Source organism: Bos indicus, chromosome 28 (assembly GCF_029378745.1).
Source record: "Bos indicus isolate NIAB-ARS_2022 breed Sahiwal x Tharparkar chromosome 28, NIAB-ARS_B.indTharparkar_mat_pri_1.0, whole genome shotgun sequence".
Lineage (NCBI taxonomy): Eukaryota > Metazoa > Chordata > Mammalia > Artiodactyla > Bovidae > Bos > Bos indicus.
The window spans coordinates 14,111,261-14,134,512 of record NC_091787.1 but is presented as its reverse complement, the minus strand read 5'-3'; the positions used below and the strand labels follow the sequence as shown (position 1 = coordinate 14,134,512).

At 41.9% G+C, this 23,252-nt stretch overlaps 1 protein-coding gene and 1 non-coding gene across 6 annotated transcripts in view; both read right to left on the bottom strand.

Annotated features, from left to right (window-relative positions):
* The window catches only part of BICC1 (BicC family RNA binding protein 1), a 347,294-nt gene extending 324,463 nt beyond the window's left edge, over positions 1-22,831 (bottom strand). Inside the window, exon 1 of one of the 5 annotated variants that reach the window (XM_070782051.1) lies at positions 22,531-22,831. In XM_070782051.1, coding sequence (XP_070638152.1) covers positions 22,531-22,720 — 190 coding nt within the window. In that variant the 5' untranslated portion in view covers positions 22,721-22,831. The other 4 variants (XM_070782052.1, XM_070782050.1, XM_070782054.1 and 1 more) reach the window with 4 other exon arrangements.
* TRNAG-UCC (transfer RNA glycine (anticodon UCC)) lies at positions 8,838-8,910 on the bottom strand. The gene has a single exon. It is a non-coding gene; the product is annotated as a tRNA-Gly (tRNA).
* Positions 22,832-23,252: the final 421 nt, after the last annotated feature.

Here is a 23,252-nt window from a genome sequence, read left to right as displayed (position 1 = left end):
GAGAAAAAGAAAGATATACCCATCTGAATGCAGAGTTCCAAAGAATAGCAAGGAGAGATTAGAAAGCCTTCCTCAGCAATCAATGCAAAGAAATAGAGGAAAACAACAGAATGGGAAAGACCAGAGATCTCTTCAAGAAAATTAGAGATACCAAGGGAACATTTCATGCTATATGGGGACGATAAAGGACAGAAATGGTATGGACCTAACAGAAGCAGAAGATATTAAGAAGAGATAGTAGCAATATACAGAAGAACTGCACAAAAAAGATCTTCATGACCAAGATAACCACGATGATGTGATCACTCACCTAGAGCCAGAGATCCTGGAATGTGAAGTCAAGTGGGCCTTAGGAAGCATCACTATTAACAAAGCTAGTGGAGGTGATGGAATTCCAGTGGAGCTATTTCAAATCCTAAAAGATGATGTTGTGAAAGTGCTGCACTCAATATGCCAACAAATTTGGAAAACTCAGCAGTGGCCACAAGACTGGAAGAGGTCAGTTTTCATTCCAATCCCAAAGAAAGGCAATGCCAAAGAATGCTCAAACTACCACACAATTGCACCCATCTCACATGCTAGCCGGAGAAGGCAATGGCACCCCACTCCAGTACTCTTACCTGGAAAATCCCACGGACGGAGGAGCCTGGTAGGCTGCAGTCCATGGGGTCGTGAAGAGTCAGACACGACTGAGAGACTTCACTTTCACTTTTCACTTTCATGCACTGGAGAAGGAAATGGCAACCCACTCCAGTGTTCTTGCCTGGAGAACCCCAGGGACGGTGGAGCCTGGTGAGCTGCCATCTATGGGGTCGCAAAGAGTCGGACACGACTGAAGTGACTTAGCAGCAGCGGCAGCACATGCTAGCAAAAAAAAATGTTCCAAATTCTCCAAGCCAGGCTTCAACAGTATGTGAACCGTGAACTTCCAGATGTTCAAGCTGGATTCAGAAAAGACAGAGGAACCAGAGATCAAATTGCCAATATCCACTGGATCATCGAAAAAGCAAGAGAGTTCCAGAAAAACATCTCCTTCTGTTTTATTGACTATGCCAAAGCTTTTGACTGTGTGGATCACAACAAACTGTGGAAAATTCTTCAAGAGATGGGAATACCAGACCACCTGACCTGCCTCTTGAGAAATCTGTAGGCAGGTCAGGAAGCAACAGTTAGAACTGACATGGAACAACCGACTGGCTCCAAATCAGAAAGGAGTACATCAAGGCTGTATATTGTCACCCTGCTTATTTAACTTACATGCAGAATACATCATGAGAAACACTGGGCTGGATGAAACACAAGCTGGAATCAAGATTTCCAGGAGAAATATCAATAACCTCAGATATGCAGATGACACCACCCTTATGGCAGAAAGCAAAGAAGAACTAAAGAACTTCTTGATGAAAGTGAAAGAGGAAAGTGAAAAAGTTGGCTTAAAACTCAACATTCAGAAAAATGGCATCCAATCCCATCACTTCATGGCACATAGATGAGGAAACAATGGAAACAGTGACAGACTTAATTTTGAGGGGGGGTTCCAAAATCACTGAAGATAGTGACTTCAGCCATGAAATTAAAAGATGCTTGCTCCTTGGAAGAAAAGTTATGACCAACCTAGACAGCATATTAAAAAGCAGAGACATTACTTTGCCAACAAAGGTCCATCTAGTCAAAGCTATGGTTTTTCCAGTAGTCATGTATGGATGTGAGAGTTGGACTAAAAAGAAAGCTGAACACCAAAGAATTGATACTTTTGAACTGTGGGGTTGGAGAAAACTCTTCAGAGTCCCTTGGACTGCAAGGAGATCAAACCAGTCAATACTAAAGAAATCAGTCCTGAATATTCATTGGAAGGACTGATGCTGAAGCTGAAGCTCCAATACTTAGGTCACCTGATGCAAAGAACTGACTCACTGGAAAAGACCCTGATGCTGGGAAAGATTGAAGGCAGGAGGAGAAGGGGATGATGGAGGATGAGATGGTTGGATAGAATCACCAACTCAATGGACATGAGTCTGAGTAAGCTCCAGGAGTTGGTGATGGACAGGGAAGCCTGGCGTGCTGCAGTCCATGGGGTCACAAAGAGCTGTACACGACTGAGCAACTAAACTGAACTTTTCTTAAATATACGGTACAGAAGTGTTAACTGTATGCACAGTGTCGTGCATCAGATCTCTAGAAGTTCCTCATCTTTGAAAATGGATGCCATAACCACTGAGGACTCTCTGCTCCCCTCCCCTCAACCCCTTACACCAGCACTATACTCTATGTTTCTAAGACTGACTATCTTTGATGCCTCATATAAGTGGAATCATGCAATATTTATCTTTTTGTGCCTGGCTTACTTCACTTTTCACTTAGTATAATGTCCTCAAGCTTCATCCATGTTGTAACACATGATAAGATTTCCCTCCTTTTAAATGTGAGTTATGTCCTGTTGTATGTACATACCATCTTTTCTTTATCCATTTATCTGCTGATGAACATTTAGGTTGCTTCCAACTCTTGGCTACTGTGAATAATCCTGTAATGAATGGGTGTAAAGCTATCTCTAGAATGTTATTTTCAACTCTTTTGTATCTATACCCAGAAGTAGGACTGCTGGATGATATGATAAACTTATACCAAGGCTTTGATTTAGCTTGTGCTAAATCATTTTTTAAATTCATAGCTTTGAGGTATTTTATTATAAAAACCTGGTACTCATATAAATGAATAAGAACTTAAAAGTCATCATACATTTACTTCATTTTTTAGTTTGACCTCCTAGGAAATCTTTAGCTTCATTGATTTTGGCCACTATACAAGAAGACTTACACCTAATTTTAATGCTGCTTCCCATTTTGTCATTTGGGGTTCAAACCCACGTCACTGCTGACCCATCGGGTTTTTTAGTAGCATGCTGTTTAGTCTCCATGTGTTTGTTCTTTTCCCATTTTTCTTGCTATGTCTGATTTCCAGGTTCATACAATTGTGGTCAGAAAAGATGTTTGAAATAATTTCTATCCTCCTAGGTCTTTAATTCATTTTGAGTTAATTTTTATATATGGTGAAAAGTAAGGGTCCATGTGAATCCTTTTCAATGTGGGTATCCAGTTTTCTTATTACCATTTGTTGAAGAGACTATCCTTTCCCCATTGTATAGCCTTGGCACCTTGGTCAATGAGAAGGTTTATTTCTGGGCTCTCTATTGTCTATATGTCTGTCTTCATGCTAGTACAATTATGGGCATTTTTAAGATTTTTTTTTTTGCAGCAGTGGGTCTCCCTTGCTGCACGTGGGCTTTCTCTAGTTGTGGTGAGTGGGGGCTGCTCTTTGTTGCAGTGCAGACTCCTCATGTGGTGGCTTCTCTCCTGTTGCAGAGCAGAGGCACTAGGCATGGAGGGCCAGCAGTTGTAGCTCTCGGTCCCTAGAGTATGGATTCAGTACTTGTGGCTCACGGGCTCAGTTGCTCCGCTGGATGTGGGCTCTTCCCAGACCAAGGATCGAACCCGTGCCCCCTGCATTATAAGGCAGATTCTTAACCACTGGACCACCAAGGAAACCCTCAATTGTTTTGATTATTGTAACTTTGTAATATGTTTGAAGTCATGAAGTGTGAGGCTTCCAACTCTGTACTTCTTTCTCAAGACTGGTTTCACTATTTGGGATCCTTTGAGATTCTGTATGAGTTTTTAGTTTTTTTCTATGTCTTCAAATATGTCATTGAGATTTTGATAGAGTTTGCAATATAGATAGTGACGTGTTTTTATTCCTTTCTCATTTTCTTTTGTGCATCTATTATAGGAATTTTCTTTACCAGAGAACTTATTCCATATGTTTTAGTGATTATGAACTCCCTTGGGTTTTATTTGTCCAGGAAGGTCTTTATTTCTCTTTAACTTCTGAAGGGTACTTTTGCTGAATATAGCATTTTTAGCTGACAAGTTTTTTTCTTTCTTTCTTTGAATAGATCATTCCAGTCCCTTCTGACCTATAATATTTCTGCTAAGAAATCTGCTGATAATCTTACACGAGTTCCCTTGTGACATAACAAGTTACTTTTCTCTCATTTCTCTCAAGATTCTCAGTCTTTGATTTCTGATTGTTTGATCACTTTGCATGGACATTTTTTGGGTTCATCCTAGTTGGACTCTTAGGCTTCTTGAATTTGGATGTTCATTTCCATCCTTAGATTTGGGAAGTTTCCTGCCATTATTTCTTCAAAGAAGCTGTCTGCTTATCTCTCTCTCCTCTTATAGTATATATTGGTCCATAAATACCTAAGGCTTTTTTCACTTTTCGTCTTTTTTCATTTCATTCCTCTGAATCAATAATTTCAAATGAACTGTCTTAAAGTCACCGATTCTTTCTTCTGCCTGACCAAGTCTGATGTTGATCCCCTCTAGGGAATTTTTCAATTCAGTTACTGTATCCTTCAGCTCCAGAATTTGTTTGGTTCTTTTTTATAGTTTTTCTTTGTTGATATTCTCACTTTGTTCATACATTGCTTTGTTTATTTTATTTACTGTGTTCTCTTGCAGCACACTGAGGTTCTTTCAAATGATTATTTTGAATTCTTTGTCAGGTAACTCATAGATCTTTATTTCCAGGGTCAGCTTAAGGTTTACTTCGTCCGCTTGATTGGTCCATGTCTTGCTTTTTTGTGTGCCGTGTTATTTGCCTTGTTATCTTATGATTTTTCACTTAAAAAAAAATAGCCACCTCTCCCAGTCTTTATAGATTGGCCTCATTGAGGAAGACTTCCATCAATCATCCCAGCAAGAGATTCTGGAGGCCTTTCAAATCTTTCAGAAGGTTTGCCTCTTCTCTGGGCATGCTGGGAAAAGAAAGTCGGCTGATTTCTTTTTCATGAGGCTCTTGCTCCCTCTAATGTCTGTCTGCAGTACTGCAGGTTTAACTATGCCAGATCCCCATCAGTACTCCAAGTCAGGCAAAATAAAAACCAATCCCTTGGGTAGTTCCCCTAAAAGCTGGAAAGTCAAAGGTGTGTTCCACTATTCTCTTTCCATTCCAAGGGAGAACCAGCAAATTGGGCTTTTTCTCCGAATTTCTAGCTTTGCTGGCTTAGGAAAGGGGCTGGTGTAGATGAAATGAAACCACTTTGATAACCCATTTTACTGCTGCTATTCTTGTCTTTGAGCTTGTCGAGGCATTCTCATAATGACCCTTGAATTGTATATTGTTATTAAGTCAGTGTTTCTGTCAGAGAGTGAGTTCTGGAGCTTCTTACTCCATCATCTTTCTGGCCACACAAAGATTTATTTCTACAATCTCACATTACAGCAAACTCAACAGAAACACACACAGTAGAAGTCATCAAGAATTTACAGTAACAACTTTGATTTAGAACAAAGAATATGTAACATTTTAAACATCCACTTACCTCTCTCCCTTTTTTTTTCTTTTTGCATTTAAAGTTTATGAAGATATCATACAATACACACCATCTCACCCACCACTTCATCTCTGATTCCAGTCAGGCTACAGTAAAAGGCTCTGTTCACGTGTAAACTGACTTTGTACTGGATAGCTGCTGCTGCTGCTGCTGCTGCTAAGTCGCTTCAGTCGTGTCCGACTCTATGCGACCCCATAGACGGCAGCCCACCAGGCTCCCCCATCCCTGGGATTCTCCAGGCAAAAACACTGGAGTGGGTTGCCATTTCCTTCTCCAATGCATAGAGTGAAAAGTGAAAGTGAAGTCGCTCAGTCGTGTCCGACTCTTAGCGACCCCATGGACTGCAGCCCACCAGGCTCCTCTGTCCATGGGAGTCTCCAGGCAAGAGTACTGGAGTGGGGTGCCATTGCCTTCTCCAGTACTGGATAGCACTCATCTCAAACAGTAAACAGACTTCTCACTTCCTGCTCTGGAAGTCTGTCAGATGTCTTCTGAGGCTGGTAGGTGTCACGTGTATGTAACTCAGAACTAAAGAGGTAAATCTCATGAGGCAACCTGTGTGTGTGTGTGTGTGTGTGTGCACGTGCTCAGTTGCTCAATCGTGTCCAATTCGGCAACACTATGGACTGTAGCCTGCCAGGCTTTCTGTCTACGGGAAATTCCAGGTAAGAATACTTGAGTGAGTTGCCGTTTCCTACTCCAGGGGATCTCTCTGACCCAGGGATCAAACCGGCACCTCCTGCACTGACAGGCAGATTCTCTACCAGAGCGACCTGGGAATCCTCAATCCTCTTCAAAGAGGGACAGAAGTTGATAGACAAATGATTCTTTCAGAGTCACTTAGATGTATGATTCAGGGATGCAGACTCTGGAATGCACCAGAAACAGCAATTACCCTCAGAGGTAACCAAGTCAATTATGCATCATTGTATTGGCTTTGCCTTCTTCCCCATATGACTCCCTTTATTCCCTCACTTCCTCTCCTTGAGAGCACTTCCCAAATAAACTAGTTACAACAAGCCTTTATCTTGTGGGATAGAGGTAGGCAACCCCAGACTAAGATGCACATTAAGTAAACGCAGCCTTATTCTACGGGATGTCCTTTTCTTTCCTATTAACAAGTTTAGGTAGATTTTCTTTTCTACTAGATTGTATTCTTTTTAAAGGTAAAAGGCCTCATTCACTGTGCAGTCCCCAATGCATGACCTCATGATTTTAACACATACAATAATTTCCCACCACGTTTTTCAAATGGCCTTGCTATTCCTGAATGATTTATTATGAGAGACAATTTTCACAAGCTTGAAAGCTAATCATTTATGCAGAACTTCCTTCATATTCAAATCCATTTTTCTATTTTTTTTTGTTCAATCCTGCTTGCTTAGACTTGGTCAAATAAACTTTCCATAGATAATTCATCCCAGATATTCATTCACTGCTGATAATTTGGGGGGCTGTGCTGCATGGCTTGCGAGATCTTAGTTCCCCAACCAGGGACTGAACCTGGCAGTGAAAACACCAAGTCCTAACCACTGGATTTCCAGGGAACTCCCCGTAAATATACTTTTGAAGCGATCTTTCTGTTGAGGTGACAATATGACTGCCAGCAATGTTTTACTAAATTATAGATCCCTATAAGAAAATTAAAACTCTGTATCTTGGATTTCTATTTCTCATATAAAAATTTTTTTAAGAAAAACATTCCCCCTGGACTAAAACATTTTATATGACTGCTCCTCCAATACTGAAGCTAAACATACATTTTCCTGACTTTTTAAAAGTAAATCAGCATAATCAAGCAATTTAAAAAAATAAAAGCCTGTCACAATATGACTTTGAATGGCACTTCATAAGTTCACCATATGATAAAGAAATTAACTCAAAACATAAATAATACAACCTTCAGTGGTATTCTGTACAAGATAAGAAATACTGTGTTAGTTCTCAATAATCAATACACAATTAAATCAATGCTGAAAATACTTAAAATGTGGGCATACAGATGTCTTTTTAACTGAGATTTTCCTCTAATGAACATTAGGGCTTCCCTGGTGGCTCAGATAGTAAAGAATCCACCTGCAATGCAGGAGACTTGGGTTTAATCCCTGGGTCAGGAAGATCCCCTGGAGAAGGGAATGGCTACCCATTTCAGTATCCTGGCCTGGAGAATCACATGGGCAGAGGAGCCTGGTGGGCTACAGTCCATGGGGTCACAAATAGTTGGACATGACTGAACGACTAACACTTTCACTTTTTTCTAATGAACATTATTACGTTTCCCAGCTACATTTCTCTAGTGGTTTGTATGACAGATATAAACCCTGGCACATGAAACTTGATAACTGGACACACTGGCAAAGGAGGAAGGAAAATGTGACAAAAAGATGCTACTTGGGGAAGCATAGTCTCCTTTGTTCATCTAACACAGTATGTCAACACCAACAAGTCTCAGCTATGATGTACACTGTCCTTCCTGCTCAATTACTGCAGAAACCCTTACATTAGCTAACATAGAGCCCACAGAATACACAGCACTGTAAACCTGACTGCCAAGATGCCAGAAAGCAGAGCTTGTGGTCAGCTGTCTTGGAAACACTCACTCCTCCAAAGATACTGCAACTGTTTTCATTTCACCATCTTCCCCCATTTGCTGTGAATGCTCATGTGTGCGATTCAGATCAAGGCAAATTCCTACCAAAACTACTCATGGATGTAGAGCTGAGTTAGCCTCTAACACCACACGCCATTAGTACTGGGTTTATATCGCATACTGTGCGAAAGACCCAGAATCCTGGGGATGGAAAGGATTTTAGGGGGCAGCTAATCTGAACCCTAAGAGGTTAAGTGACTTGTACAAGGTGACAGTGTCAGGGGAAAGACCAGGTCATAAACTCAAGTTGCTCAAGTCATCCACTGTACTGGGAGATACTGGGAGAAGTAGTTTATCTCACTCCTACCTAAAATACCTTAGTGAATATCCTCATGTAATGAACAAACTAACATAAAAAACCATCTCTTACTTAGATGGTTTTAAATCATATTTACATATTTAAACAAGTATCTGGAAATGTATAGAATAAAAAGAAGAATATTATAATAATAATAATAATAATAACAGTAAAAATAATAATCTGTAACCAAATACACTGAAAAATTATATTCACTTTGACAAATTTCAATTTATAAAACTAATGTAGTTCAGACATAGACACAAACCTCGCTTGAATGAAGTTCCGCATATCCTCATTCAAAACGCCACATTCATGTATTATCACTAGGAATATAACATTCGACTGGACTCGAAGGTGCAAAAAGACTACCTTGCATGTGGAGAATTACTCTGCCTTACTTACTTAAGTAAGGCAAAACTATTTTGTGTCTTTTTTTAAGGCTTTATCTATTTATTTTTGGCCACACCACAGGGCATGTGGGATCTTAGTTCCCTGAGCAGGGATTGAACCCACACTCCCTGCAGTGGAAGTGCAGAGTCTTAACCACTGGACCACCAGGGATGTCCCTATTTGGTGTTCCATAAGGTCAAGCACGTGCTTTAGCTTTAAAGCTCCATCCTATGAGGTCAGTGCAGGTCCACCAGCCCAAAACAGGACAGTCTTTAATCCAGATCCATCATGAGTCATTTACTGGGTAAATGACTGGGTAAATTACTGGGTAAACACACACAAGTTATTTTTCACAGCACAGGGCTAGATGCTACAGAAGAACAGGAGGTGAGTTTGAAACACAAAGACTATTAGGTACAGGGCACCAACAACGAGCCAACTTTATACACATTTTCATATAATCTTCACAATAACCCTAGGAGACAGGTGTTATTATACCTGTTTCACAAAGGAAAGGACAGAGAAAACCTAACCAAAGGTAGCAGAAGGTAGTGCTTTGGAACATCTGCACTCTCACCAAGAATCCTAACCCATCTCCATGCCTACCACCACAGCCCTCTGCATTTCAGCAGGGAACTGATGAAGCACTGAAATCTGTTCTGGACTAGAGCTGCTCATCCTAGACTCAGATTTGATACGTCTCCACAGTATATAAGAGCTTTGACTCTACAACAAGGAAAACTAGTGTCTAGATCCACTCAGAATTCCAAAAATTCACAGGAGTTACAGCCTTTTTGTCCGTAAAACAAAGATCCAAACAGCATCTACATCTCATGTGCTGTTGCATGAGAGGCTGAAATGACTGCAGAGGCATAAAGCACCAGAACACTGCACATAGTCAGTGCCCAATTAAAGTTGGCAGCTGCTTTAAAAATTACCATCTTTTAGTAACTATATTCCTCAAAACTGTTTCCTCGGAATATAGTTCCAAAGGAGAGAAAAGCTATGTAATTCACATTCACTGTAAGGCGCTCCTGGAATGTGAAGTCAAGTGGGCCTTAGGACGCATCACTACGAACAAAGCTAGTGGAGGTGATGGAATTCCAGTTGAGCTATTCCAAATCCTGAAAGATGATGCTGTGAGAGTGCTGCACTCAATATGCCAGCAAATGTGGAAAACTCAGCAGTGGCCACAGGACTGGAAAAGGTCAGTTTGCATTCGAATCCCAAAGAAAGGCAATGCCAAAGAGTGCTCAAACGACCGCACAATTGCACTCATCTCACACGCTAGTGAAGTAATGCTCAAAATTCTCCAAGCCAGGCTTCAGCAATATGTGAACCGTGAACTTCCTGATGTTCAAGCTGGTTTTAGAAAAGGCAGAGGAACCAGAGATCAAATTGCCAACATCCGCTGGATCATAGAAAAAGCAAGAGAGTTCCAGAAAAACATCTATTTCTGCTTTATTGACTATGCCAAAGCCTTGGACTGTGTGGATCACAATAAACTGTGGAAAATTCTGAAAGAGACGGGAATACCAGACCACCTGACCTGCCTCTTGAGAAATTTGTATGCAGGTCAGGAAGCAACAGTTAGAACTGGACATGGAACAACAGACTGGTTCCAAATAGGAAAAGGAGTTCGTCAAGGCTGTATATTGTCACCATGTTTATTTAACTTATACGCAGAGTACATCATGAGAAACGCTGGACTGGAAGAAACACAAGCTGAAATCAAGATTGCCGGGAAAAATATCAATAACCTCACATATGCAGATGACACCACCCTTATGGCAGAAAGTGAAGACGAACTAAAAACCCTCTTGATGAAGGTGAAAGTGGAGAGTGAAAAAGTTGGCTTAAAGCTCAACATTCAGAAAACTAAGATCATGGCATCTGGTCCCATCACTTCATGGGAAATAGATGGGGAAACAGTGGAAACAGTGTCAGACTTTATTTTTCTGGGCTCCAAAATCACTGCAGATGGTGACTGCAGCCATGAAATTAAAAGACACTTACTCCTTGGAAGGAAAGTTATGACCAACCTAGATAGCATATTCAAAAGCAGAGACATTACTTTGCCAACAAAGGTTCGTCTAGTCAAGGCTACGGTTTTTCCTGTGGTCATGTATGGATGTGAGAGTTGGACTGTGAAGAAGGCTGAGCACCGAAGAATTGATGCTTTTGAACTGTGGTGTTGGAGAAGACTCTTGAGAGTCCCTTGGACTGCAAGGAGATCCAACCAGTCCATTCTGAAGGGGATCAGCCCTGGGATTTCTTTGGAAGGAATGATGCTAAAGCTGAAACTCCAGTACTTTGGCCACCTCACGCGAAGAGTTGACTCATTGGAAAAGACTCTGATGCTGGGAGGGATTGGGGGCAGGAGGAGAAGGGGACGACAGAGGATGAGATGGCTGGATGGCATCACTGACTCGATGGACCTGAGTCTGAGTGAACTCCGGGAGTTGGCGATAGACAGGGAGGCCTGGCATGCTGCGATTCATGGGGTCGCAAAGAGTCGGACACGACTGAGCGACTGATCTGATCTGATCTGATAAGGCTCTCTATAACTGCAAAAAAAGTTTTTTGATCAGATGTACCATTATCCAACCATAAAATTTTAATTCTGAAAACTGCTTAGAAATACAAAAACATTTAATATAGTAGATTAATGATGAATACAAAAATCAATGCTCCAACTACATAAACTCCACACAAATAGTCAAGGATGTATCTCAAGGACTACACTTCTCTTTTTTTCTTTTTTTGGCTGAGCTAAGCAGCTTGTGAGATCTTAGTTCCCTGACAAGGGATCAAACCCACATCCTTAGCAGTGAAAGTGTGGAGTCCTAACCACTGGACAGCCAGGATTACATCCCAAGGATTACATTCCCAAGGATTACATTCCAAGGCAGAAAAATGAGAACAGCTATAGGATAGTGAAATGACAAATTATTACTTTTCTTTTTAAAAGTTTCCCTTATATTGCTTTTTAAATTTCTGTAATAAAAAAAAATGTGTGTTCTTAAGTTAATTCATAATATACTAAATAGGTATCTATGACATCTGACTTAATAGGAGTCTGTAAGAAAATCAAATCATTCTGAGCCTGCTATGCAATAATAAAAACAGTACATCCGCTCCACAGAAATATATAGGTTTGTGCTCTTCCCCCAAGTTCCTGACAGCAAGCCACTGGAAACATGTGCCAGTTAAAAATTATGCTCCTAGACTAAAATGATTCAAGGCAGTTTAATGGTTTAAAGCTTCAAGGTGGAGAATGCTTACTGCTAGGTGGCTCCAGTGGTAAAGAACCTACCTGCCAAGGCAGGGAACACAAGAGATGCCGGTTCAACCCCTGGGTTGGGAAGATCCCCTGGAGGAGGGCACGGCAAGCAATTCCAGTATTCTTGCCTGGAGAACCCCATGCACAGAGGAGCCTGGCAGGCTACAGTCCATGGGGTCACAAAGCGTCAGACAAGACTGAAGCGACACTCGGTTCAAGGGTGCTGTGTTGTACTCAAGGGTAAAGAGAATCAAAGAAAGAAAAGAATTCAACTCTTCTTTGGTTTTGATTTATATGATTCCCAGACATGCTAATGGTGTATGATAAACATCATTCAAAGTTTTCGATGAAGGAAACAAACAGAACTCTAACTCTAGATTGGTCATTCAGTTATTTCCTAATCTCTCACCACCACTAACTCAGGCCAGGTGGTGGGATCACAGGTACCAGGAGCAGACAGCCTACAAATCTGTTGTCTCTTCTGCCCAACCCGTGAATCTTGCCAGAAAATATTTCTGCAAATTTATCAAAAGCCTTAAAAATGTCTATTCCCTTTGAGCTAAAATTTTCACTAGAAAGAATTTTTCCTACGAGAACAATTAAGGATGAAAAAAATGTTTTTCAGGCAAAAAGGGTTTGGGGCAGCATGTTAACACCCATTACCTGATAACTCTTGAGTATCACACTACATATGACACTGGTACATGCTTGATATACAGTATTTTTCTTATAACCTAGAAACTACATTTATTCCATTTTAGTGATGGGAAGACTGAGGCTCAGAGAAGTTATTAACTTGCCCCAGGCCACACAACCAATGGGCTTCCCTGGTGTCTCAGTGGTAAAGGATCTGCCTGCCAATGCATGAGACACGGGTTCAATCCCTGGGTTGGGAAGATCCCCTGGAGGAGGGCATGGCAACCCACCCACTCCAGTATTCTTGTCTGGGAAATTCCATGGACAGAGGAGCCTGGTGGGCTACAGCCTGTGGAGTAGCAAACGAGTCAGTGGCAACTTAGAGATTAAACACCACAACCACAACCATTAAATGATAGAGCCAGGACCTGAATCTGGGACAATTTGAATAGAAACATTAGGTTCCTCTCAATGAATGACCACCTAAAAATGTTATAAAATGCCATAAAGAGGAAGTGTTAGTTGCTCTGTTGTGTCCAATTCTTTGTGACCCCATGGACTGTAGCCCACCAGGCTCCTCTGTCCATGGGATTCTCCAGGCAAGAGTACTGGAGAGGGTTGCCATTCCCTTCTCCAGGGGATCTTCCTGACCCAGGAATCAAACTCAGGTCTCCTGCGTTGCAGGCAGATTCTTTACTGTCTGAGCAAAAAAAGAAAAAATGTCATAATGTTTAAGCAAATCATATGTCAAGGTTAATATTACAGAGCTATTTAAAATCCTGTTCTTCAAGAATCTTTAATGAGATGGAAAATACCCATGATACCAAAGCATTTGTCGCTCAGTCGTGTCCGACTCTTTGAGACTCCATCGACTACAACCTGTCAGGCCCCTCTGTCCATGGGATTCTCTAGGTAAGAATATTGGAGTGGGTTTCCATTTCCTTCAAAGAAGGGAGGTATGATCCCAGTTTAGGATTTTAGGGACACAAGTCACACAGGGATAAGAACCATATCTATCTTAGTTTTGTCTGCCCCCCCCCACCACCCACCAAAGCCCAATACTGTAACTGACATGTAGCAGGAACTCAACATCTGTTGCTAAAATAAATTACCTGTGAGCATAGTTTTTAGAGACCAGGAAAAAATACCCAAAATGTTATCAGTGGTTACTGCTGGATTCTAGATTTAGGGATGCCTTTTGGTTTTTCTTTCTTACATCTGTTTGTATTTTCAAATATTCTATAAATTTGTATTACTTTCAAAATCTGAAAAAAAAAAAACACAATGGCTAATTTTCAAGTCTTATATTTAAGCATCTTCCTATACAAGAGATGTAGTTAAGCTCCAGATCAACTCAATATGCAGACTAATACATGATTTATCTTATTCCCAGTTACAGAAAAACTACTTCAGAGCTAGAAAGTGATCATTATCTTTTTATATGCCAGTATCATAAATGGGAACAGGATTTAATATGTGTTACAAATATAAATGGTTTCATCAGCTATAGTTATTAGTAGCTTATTAGGTAGTAAATGGATTTATAAAAGTAAAACATCCACAAAATGTGTCTATTAATGGTTTGTGCACTTTGGATATTAAATGCTGGTGCCACAAGGATTAAAAACCAAATGTGGTGGCTTTTGCAGCAGAATGAGGGTTTCTTGCCAAGGTCAGCCCCACACACTGCAAATCTACTACAGAGTAGTATTGAAACAGTGCCTCATCTCGGGCGGTTTATTAAGCTTTTTACCTAAAGGAATATTTAGAGTCACTATTATCCCATGCATTTTTTTAAAATACTTATTTATTTGGCTGCACCTGGTCTTAGTTGCAGCATGCGGGATCTTTAGTTGTCACATGTGGGATCCAGCTCTCCAACCAGCATCGAACCTAGACCCCCTGCATTGAGAGCTTGGAGTCTTAGACCACCAGGGAAGCCCCCTCCCACCAACCATGCATTTTTAAAGGACTAGATTTTTAAATAAACAGTATAAACTAAGGATGAGCCAACTGGTATTTTTATTAGCTCATCATTCTGGACAATTTCAAACAGCAAAACATGGCACAAATCTGATGATAATTCTATTATCAAACTGCCTCCAAAATGACTTCATTTTCTAAACAAATGCTGGCTTCATTGGCCAGATGCTATTGCAGTGACCACTCTAAGAAAACCCTAAAGGGAAAAAGTATGAACTACACTGAACCAGTCTATTTTAAAAGCAACTTGAGATGTGTGGTGGGCCGGAAGGAAGAGGGAGAAGAGAAAGAGTATCTCAGAGTAATAAAAGGTAAAACAGGGAGGGATGGACTGGGAGTTTGGGATTAGTACCTGCACACTATCCACATACAGACAGGATAACAACAAGGCCCTACTGTACAGCAGAGGGGACTATATTCAATATCCTGGGATAAACCGTAATGGAGAAGAATATAAAAAAGAATGTATGTGTACAACCGAGTCACTTTGCTGCACAGCAGAAATCAATACAACAACAACAACAAAAAAAGAAATCAATACAACACTGTAAATCAACTATACTTCAATTTTAAAACACATTAAAAATAATAAGATATTAAAAATAATAAGATGTTTCTTAAAAGGTAAAATGGATGTATTATGCTGTATAATTTTCAATGGAAAAAAAACACTTGACAGGTAGAAAAAAGTGAAGGAGAAAAAGACAGTTACAGTACTTATGGGCCCTAAGTCCTTTTTTTAATAGGCGTAAAAACACAAGAACCGCTGTCCATGATCAAAGGTGTTTTCTCTTAGGAAATTAGGTTTCCTGAACTAAGCCAAGGAGAAATTTCACCAACATAAACACTACCAAATAATCTAGATTTCCAGGAGTTATCAATGCAGGTCAAAGTCTCTGACACGGGTAAGCTTTCACAGCAGGCACAGCCTGGTGTTTCTGTCACAATGACCTCAGCTCTGCCCCTTGTGGGGAAACTACGGGTTGGACCACTGGATCCATTCAGATTCCCTTCGTCCTTGCCTCCTTCTACGAGAAGCTGGAAATGAATCTCTTTCTTTCCCAGAATCCTTGTAGCAAAGAGTGGCCAAAGAAATACAGATGGAAGTTCCAGGACAGAGAATTCTTTGTCACATAAAAAAGCAAAATCTTGAATAAAAAACCATTTTTGTTCTCTGCCTTTTCCCTGCAGAGACCACAGACTCATCTCAAGGTAGAGTCCTGGCCAGACTGCACCAATGAGGCCACAGCCATCGGCTGGGACGGCCAAGGTCGGGGGGAGAGCTGTTTGGCTCCCTGAAGCCCCTGAGTAGCTCTTGGGGCCTCTCAGCCCCAGATTTTTTTGTTTCATCGGGAAAATAACCCCCTGGCTTGTTTAAGCCACTCTGCGTTGGGTTTTCTGTTAGTCGCAGCCAGATACATTCCTGCCTGTTAAAATCATCGATAGGACAAACTCTTTGTATGTTTTAACTTATCAATGATCAACTTAGCCAAAGTCCCAGAAGTCTTCACAGAGGTAAGACTGACGGAGAGCACTGACTCCCTGCCTCTGTCACAGCATCCTCCCAGGACCCTGCAAAGGATGAAATTAGGACCCCAACCCAGGTCAGCCCCAGAGCAGTTCCCGAGCTCTTTAGTGCTGGGCTCTACATCCCCTGATGTATTTTCCTTTAGCTTATAAAACAGTCTGAACCTTCAGTTCTGCTCTCCAACTCTACTACACTTGTCCTAATAAACTACTCTGATTGGAAGAAGACTTTCACTGTGGGCAGGGGCGATTCATATGCAGTTGTGTTTTTTTTGTTCCTTTTTTAAAAAGAGAGAAAGACTTCCTTGGTGGTCCACTGGTTAAGACTTTGCTTTCCAATGCAGGGGGCCCATGTTCCATCCCTGGCCAGGGAGCTAGGATCCCACCTGCCTCCAGGCCAAAACACCAAAATATAAAAAAAAAAAAAAAAAAAAAAAACAGAAACAACACTGTAACAAATTCAATAAAAACTTTTAAAAATGGTCCACATCAAAAAAAAAAAAAATCTTAAAAAAAAAAAAAACTTGGCAAGCATTTGCTTTCTAGTGTTTTGAAATCCCTCTCCATCTAGTGTTTTGAAATCCCTCTCCATCACGTGCACAGGGCTGTCGTGACCAAACACTGTGTGCCCGGCCCTGGGCTCAGCATTTCACCCGCATCACCTCCTTCTGTGCTCACAACATCCCCAGAAGACAGGACTACCTCGGCCCCCATAGATGAGCAAATAGAACACGTCATCCCAGGTCCCCAGCATTTTCTTCAAAGGCGCCAATGAATGACAAGTTCAGAGCAACATCAAACCACAAGGGAGAGTAACTGCTTCTGAGGCTCGTCTTTAGTAAAAACCATAGAAAAGACTGGCTTCAGACCATTTAAGGAATGAAAAATTCTCAAGGCAAGAACCATCACAGCTAAAGACAGTGCAAAGACCTCTCATCCAGCACAAAAGCTAAAACTCCGCACTCGTGTCCAATACATCTTTTCTCATTATGTACTCAACCACCTTCACGAGGGGCTAACATGCCGGGTACACTGTGAGCTACCAGGAAGGCCAATAATAATATTCAGGTAGCTGTGAATGCTCATTTATCATTTTAATAAATGAACCATTTATTTAATTCATTTAATTCATTTTCCAGTATACTAGACTTTCATTTTCAATAGAAAAATGTGCACTTTATGAACTATAGTTTATAATGAATGTGGTTATTAGTGATTTATCCAGCACTTCCTATGTGGCCAGCGCTGTGATGTTTTACATACATCTTTTATTCTCTGAGTAGTCACAACCAGCACAGGATGTAGGTATGCTCCTACATCAGAATCCTGCATCACCCTCTTTCAGAAATGGGCTGCAGGTAATGAATTTTCTCAAGCTCCCTACTTAAAAGTAAGACCGAGACTCAAATCCAGATCTGGCCAAGAGTCCTTTGCTTTCGACCATTAAGCTTCATAAAGTTATTGCATCTGTTCTTAATGTTTACTAGCTTTTATCAAGCCCTAACTAGAAAACTCTATCCAGCTTAGCTCATTTTCATTTTCAGCACTCCTCCATTTTCATATATTTTGGCTTCATCTCTCTCACAAAAGCATCTAAAAAATTATTATCTATTTACCAAATCATAAGACAATCTTCACTAAAGTTTGCCAGATTAAAAAGATATGTAATTATGTAACTGCTGCTCTTACTTTTAATCAACAGTGCGATCAGCTGTTTTAGTAACTAGTTCTGTTCCTCAAGCAAACGGCAGTCAATGAATCCTGTTGTGCCCATCACTGTCAACCTGTAAAAACATGTTTTGCTTCATTTTTTTTTTTTTTTTTGGCTGTGCCACATGGCATGTAGGGTTGATCTTAGCTCCCCAACTAGGGATCAAAACCACGCCCCCTGCATTGATTGGAAGCATGCAAAGTCTTAACCACTGGACCACCAGGGAAGTCCCCAAAATATGGCTTTTAAAGTCTTTAACAGCAATATCCTAAAAGCCCACCAGACATCAACCTCAATTTATAAAAACAGGTCACTGCCTCATTCATTGCCAATACTTCTTTCTACGATAACATATGAGGGATTCCGAACTTTGAAAATGCCTATGAGTCTAAACTTTATGTAGGAGCTTTCAATTGTATGGCATGTGTATACATTTTTCAATGTAAAAATAAAAATATAATCGTAAGATATAAAACAATCCCAAAAGAAAAAAAAAGGAAAAGTCTAAAATTAACAAATTCCATGTCTGTCTCTCAGGACGTTCGCCAGCACCAGGGCTATATTTCTGACTCTTCTTACCCACTGATTCCCTACATTCTCCCAGACTTTCCTCTAGACCACTCTCCTTCCTCTTTGTAAACCATAACTCACATTTAATTGACTTAATCAATACTACTACCCCACATGAAGTATAAAGTCTAAATTCTGAATATCAGTATTAAGTAAATCAAGAACAATTTTTCTTCATTATTATTATGTTGCCCATGTATCTATGCCAAGGTCGACCATCCTCATCAAAACCTTAAACTTGAAAATGAATTTCCATTTATAAAACTGCTGACTAATAAAATCAGTAATCTTCATTTAGATTCAAGCAAAAATGTCAGATACTCTGCATGGCTGTTTCAAAGTAATTATCAGCCAAAAAACAAAAGCAAAAAATTAAAGACTGGTGAATTTTTTTCCTACCTTTTTTTAGCCCTAGTGGATTTCATGTGTTATCAATTCTTTGAGGAGTCAATGATCATCCAAGAATGGCATTCATTTCTTTAACCACTACCCTATTGCCCATATTTTAAACTCACTGAATTTTTGGTCCATTGCGTAGAAGAATTTCTCTACTAATAAAAATACAACCCATTAAACATTAACTTACCCCCAGGACAGTCTCTCAGGAAACAAATTCCAAGCATTATAATCACCAATTTGCACTATGTAGACTTAAAGGCAAAGAATCTTATTTATCCTGATTTAAACTGGGAACCTATACACATTTTAAGGCAACTACATGAAGAAAAATGGCAAATCCAATGCACAATAATCAGAAACCCAACCAGGAAAATAAAGACTTTTCTTCATTGGCACTTTTCAAACAAAAAGCTTCTCACCCCAGGACATCTAACAATATTAAAATATTTGTTGACTTTCCAAACTCCCACCTCATTCTTTATTTTACTTCTGCAATTATAAAAATGCAAAATTGTTTCCCTAGATGTTCAAATATAGACTGTCAGAAATTGTGCTAGGCATTAGAAATAGATTTAATCCATGCTAGTAGCTCAGACAGTAAAGCGTCTGCCTACAATGCAGGAGACCTGGGTTCAATCCCCAGGTCAGGAAGATCCCCTAGAGAAGGAAATGGCAACCAACTCCAATACTCTTGCATAGAAAATTCCATGGATGGAGGAGCCTGGTAGGCTACAATCCATGGGATCCCAAAGAGTTGGACACAACTGAGCAACTTCACTGGCACTGATATATATTAAGCTGTTACCGTTTACAAAATGGTATGGCAAGTTTTTGTTCATTAGGCATTATCTCTTTTAATTCTCACAAAACTCTAAGAGAAAGGTATAATACTAGCATCAGTCCCATTTTACAGATGGGCAAACTGAGACAGAGAGGTGTTCACAAACTGTCCCAAGATTCCAGAGGGATTTGAACCTAACTCTGAGTGATTCCAATTGCCCACACTTGCTTTAACCACCTAGTATCAAGCAGTGAGACACATGAATATGTTTGGTTCAGAAAACCAGTCTTACTCCTTATTCCATGGTGGTTCTCTACAGCCTGTTATATAGGATGAAGTAAATCAGAAAGAGAAAAACAAACATCATATATTAACGCATGGAATCTAGAAAAATGGTACTGATGAGCCTATACGCAGGGCAGGAACAGAGATGCAGAAATAGACAACAGACTTGTGGACACAGTGGAGGAAGGAGCAGGCGAGACAAATACAGAGAGGAGCCCTGAAACATCTACCTTACCATGTGTAAAAACTGGTAGCTAGTGGGAAGTGGCTGTCTAACACAGGGAGCTCAGCCCTGCGCTCTGTGACAACCTAGAGGGGTGGGATAGGGTGCAGGGTGGGAAGGAGGTTCAGAGAGGGGACACATGTATACTTATGGCTGATTCACACCGTTGTGTGGCAGAAACCAACACCACATTGTAAATCAATTATCCTCCAATTAAAAATTTTCCAAAAAAATAAATAAATAAAACCTGGTGGCTCTAACAAAACTTGACTCTGGGAAGCATGCATGACAAAATGCCTTGGTACACAATGCACTGAGTTCTATCGTCAAATGTGTTCAAATTTACTTTCCTAGAAGGTGCAATTCACTTACCAGTGACTGAAAAGTTAAAGCAGTAGGTTAAATTATTAAAGACATCTTTGGAGTTGAAGTGTGAATATTTCATTAATGCGTAGGTTGCTGAAGAAATGCGAACTCTTAAGACGCCTAAGAAACTTTATCACAACAAAGCAATTTTAAACTGTCTCATGTCAGAATATCATATCTACAAAGGGAAGAGCCTTCAAATTTTTAAACATGCCTCACCCATATTTCATTCTATTCTAAATGGAAATTAATTCAAAAAAGAAATCCACTTCTAAAGCTCAGATTATGCAAGACAGCTTCCTAGATGCTTACATCACTTGCCTGTGCGCACAAGCAAGACAGGTAAAGAAGACGCAGTATTATTAGAAGAGCCATCTGTCTTCACAACCCTCCAGATGTACAAAACAAACAAGAAACTTGCTGAAAGGAGAGGTGTGTGTGTTAACAGTTCAACCTAAACAATCTTATACCAATATTTTTTCTGAATAAATTTAATATTTTGTTTTAAAATAGGAACTAGGCAAAAAGAACCAGAACAAATAAAACAACGAACACGAGTTATTGAAATGCAACTGGGGTTTTAAGTTCCAAATCTACTTTGCAATATTCCTACGGGAAGAGTTTATCTCAGAAGTAACTCTCCTAGGACTTTACCTAATTTAAAAGAGTAATAAAAGAGGGGGAAAGACAGAGACAGGACAAGCACAGGGGATGTTTATCAATAAAAATAAGCAACAAGAGAGACAAGTTCGCAGCTCATCCAAAAAACGCCTGCCAAAGACTCCTGCTATTTGTTTCCACCAAGTTATTGTTTTGGAAAACATCTTGTTCTGTCTTAAAAAATAACCTGCTTAATTGTTCTAAAAAACCACTGCGTTTCAATGGAGGGCTAAAGAGCTCCCACATTTCGATGCACTAACTGATAAAGTCGAAATAAGTTATGCGCCAAGCCAAAAGAGAGCTAGAAAGCTCCTATCCTCCCTGACGTAAGGACACCAGCTACTGAATGAATCCACCACTGCATCCTCAGTGGAAGTAACGCCTGGTCCCTCTACGGTATTTGAAGAACAATCATTCAAACTACCTTATTTCTCTAGATGATGTAAATGTGCCACACTGGCGATTACAAGTAAGCTAGTAATTGACATTTTTAGAGAAGATCAAAATGACCTTGGACATTTTAGTGTTCACTCTAAGAATCCCAATCCTCCCATTAAGAATCAGAATTCGATCCCAGTCCTACATGGTTAAAGCTGTTACGACTGGGAAAGTCCCAGAGAAACGAAGGAGTTTAAAAAAAAAAAAAAAAAATCCCAAGTTGTGAAAGGCAAAGTCTGACATCCATAATACGGAAAGATTTTTATGAACCAAGTGTAACTCAAGATGTGTTTTATAAGCGTGCCAGGCGATGAACATACACTGTCCTCCAACCCAGCAGACTGCCCTGACACCATCCCCACGCTTTGGCCGCTCACCCCCATCCTGGCCCCTCTCACTCCCGGGTGGAGGGTGGGGGGCGGGAACTCCTGTCTTAAGCCTTGACATCTGCGGAGCGTTTCCCAATAACGAGACAAGGCCCCTCAGCTGGAGGAAGTGGATACTGACAAGAGAAGGGAGAGAAACATGAGACAGAGCTAGAATTCAAGAGTGCCAACGAATAAGGAGAGAGTCACGCATACTCTGTGCCGTCCGACTGGGTCCGGATGGCACAGCCCAGGTGTCCAGACTAAAGTTGGCATCTCCAAAGTCCAAGAATGCAACTTGGGCGCGCGGGTACAAACACGGCCTTCGGCTTTTCTGAAGCCGGTTCAGTTAGCACAGGGTTCCCGGTGCCTGGAGACCTGGAAGGCGTGGAAGGGTGGGGACTCCCGCGAGGTCTCCACTCCCTGGGTGTCCTTCGGCTCCGCGGGGGAAGGGACGAGGAACTAAGTCGACTTTGGGCCGGGCGCTGGGACGCGGGACCAGGATGTTCGGGAAGCTGTCGGGGGCTCGGCCGGGGAGTCCGAGAACGCAGGGGGGATGCCTACCTTGTAACATGGCCTCAAGTTTCTTCCTGTCCACGCGGAAGCGCTCCTCGCTCCACTCGGGGCTGTGCAGGGGCGCCCCGGCGACCAGGTCGTCCTCCGAGCCGGGCATGGGAGAGTCCGTGCTGCGCTCGCTGTTGGAGCCCGGGTCCGACTGCGCCGCCAGGTAGCCGGGCTCGCCCTGGGCGGCCATGGTGGGCGCGCGGCGCTCGGGGTCCGGCTGCCGCCGCTGTTCTGCCTGAGCCGCCGCCGCCGCCGCCTCCGCTGGCCCGCCGGGCTCCGCTGGCTCCCCGCGCCGCGGCGCTAGCTCGTGCCCCCGCGGCCGCCGACGCCGCCGCCAACGCCGCCGCCACGGAACCCCGTGCGCATCCCAGCCCCCGGCGCCGCCTACGCCGCCCGCCGCCCCGGGTCCGGGCCCCGGTCCCCGGCTAGTGGCTGCACCGCCCCCTGCCAGCAACGCCCGCGCGGAATGAGCGCGCCGCGCCGCCCGCGCCTCCATCCGCAGGGCCCCGGCGCCCCCTCCCCGCCCGCCGCCCCTGCAGCCGCGCGCTCATTGGCCGGGCCGGCCCACGGGGAGCCGCGGCGGGCGGGCGGGCAGCCCCTGGCTCGCGCACACACTCGCGCGCACACACTCACCACGTACGCACTACCACTTTACTGCGGTTACACGTCTGAATTTTGTCCCGCACACATACTTTCACAGTTCTTCCATCACGGACACTCGC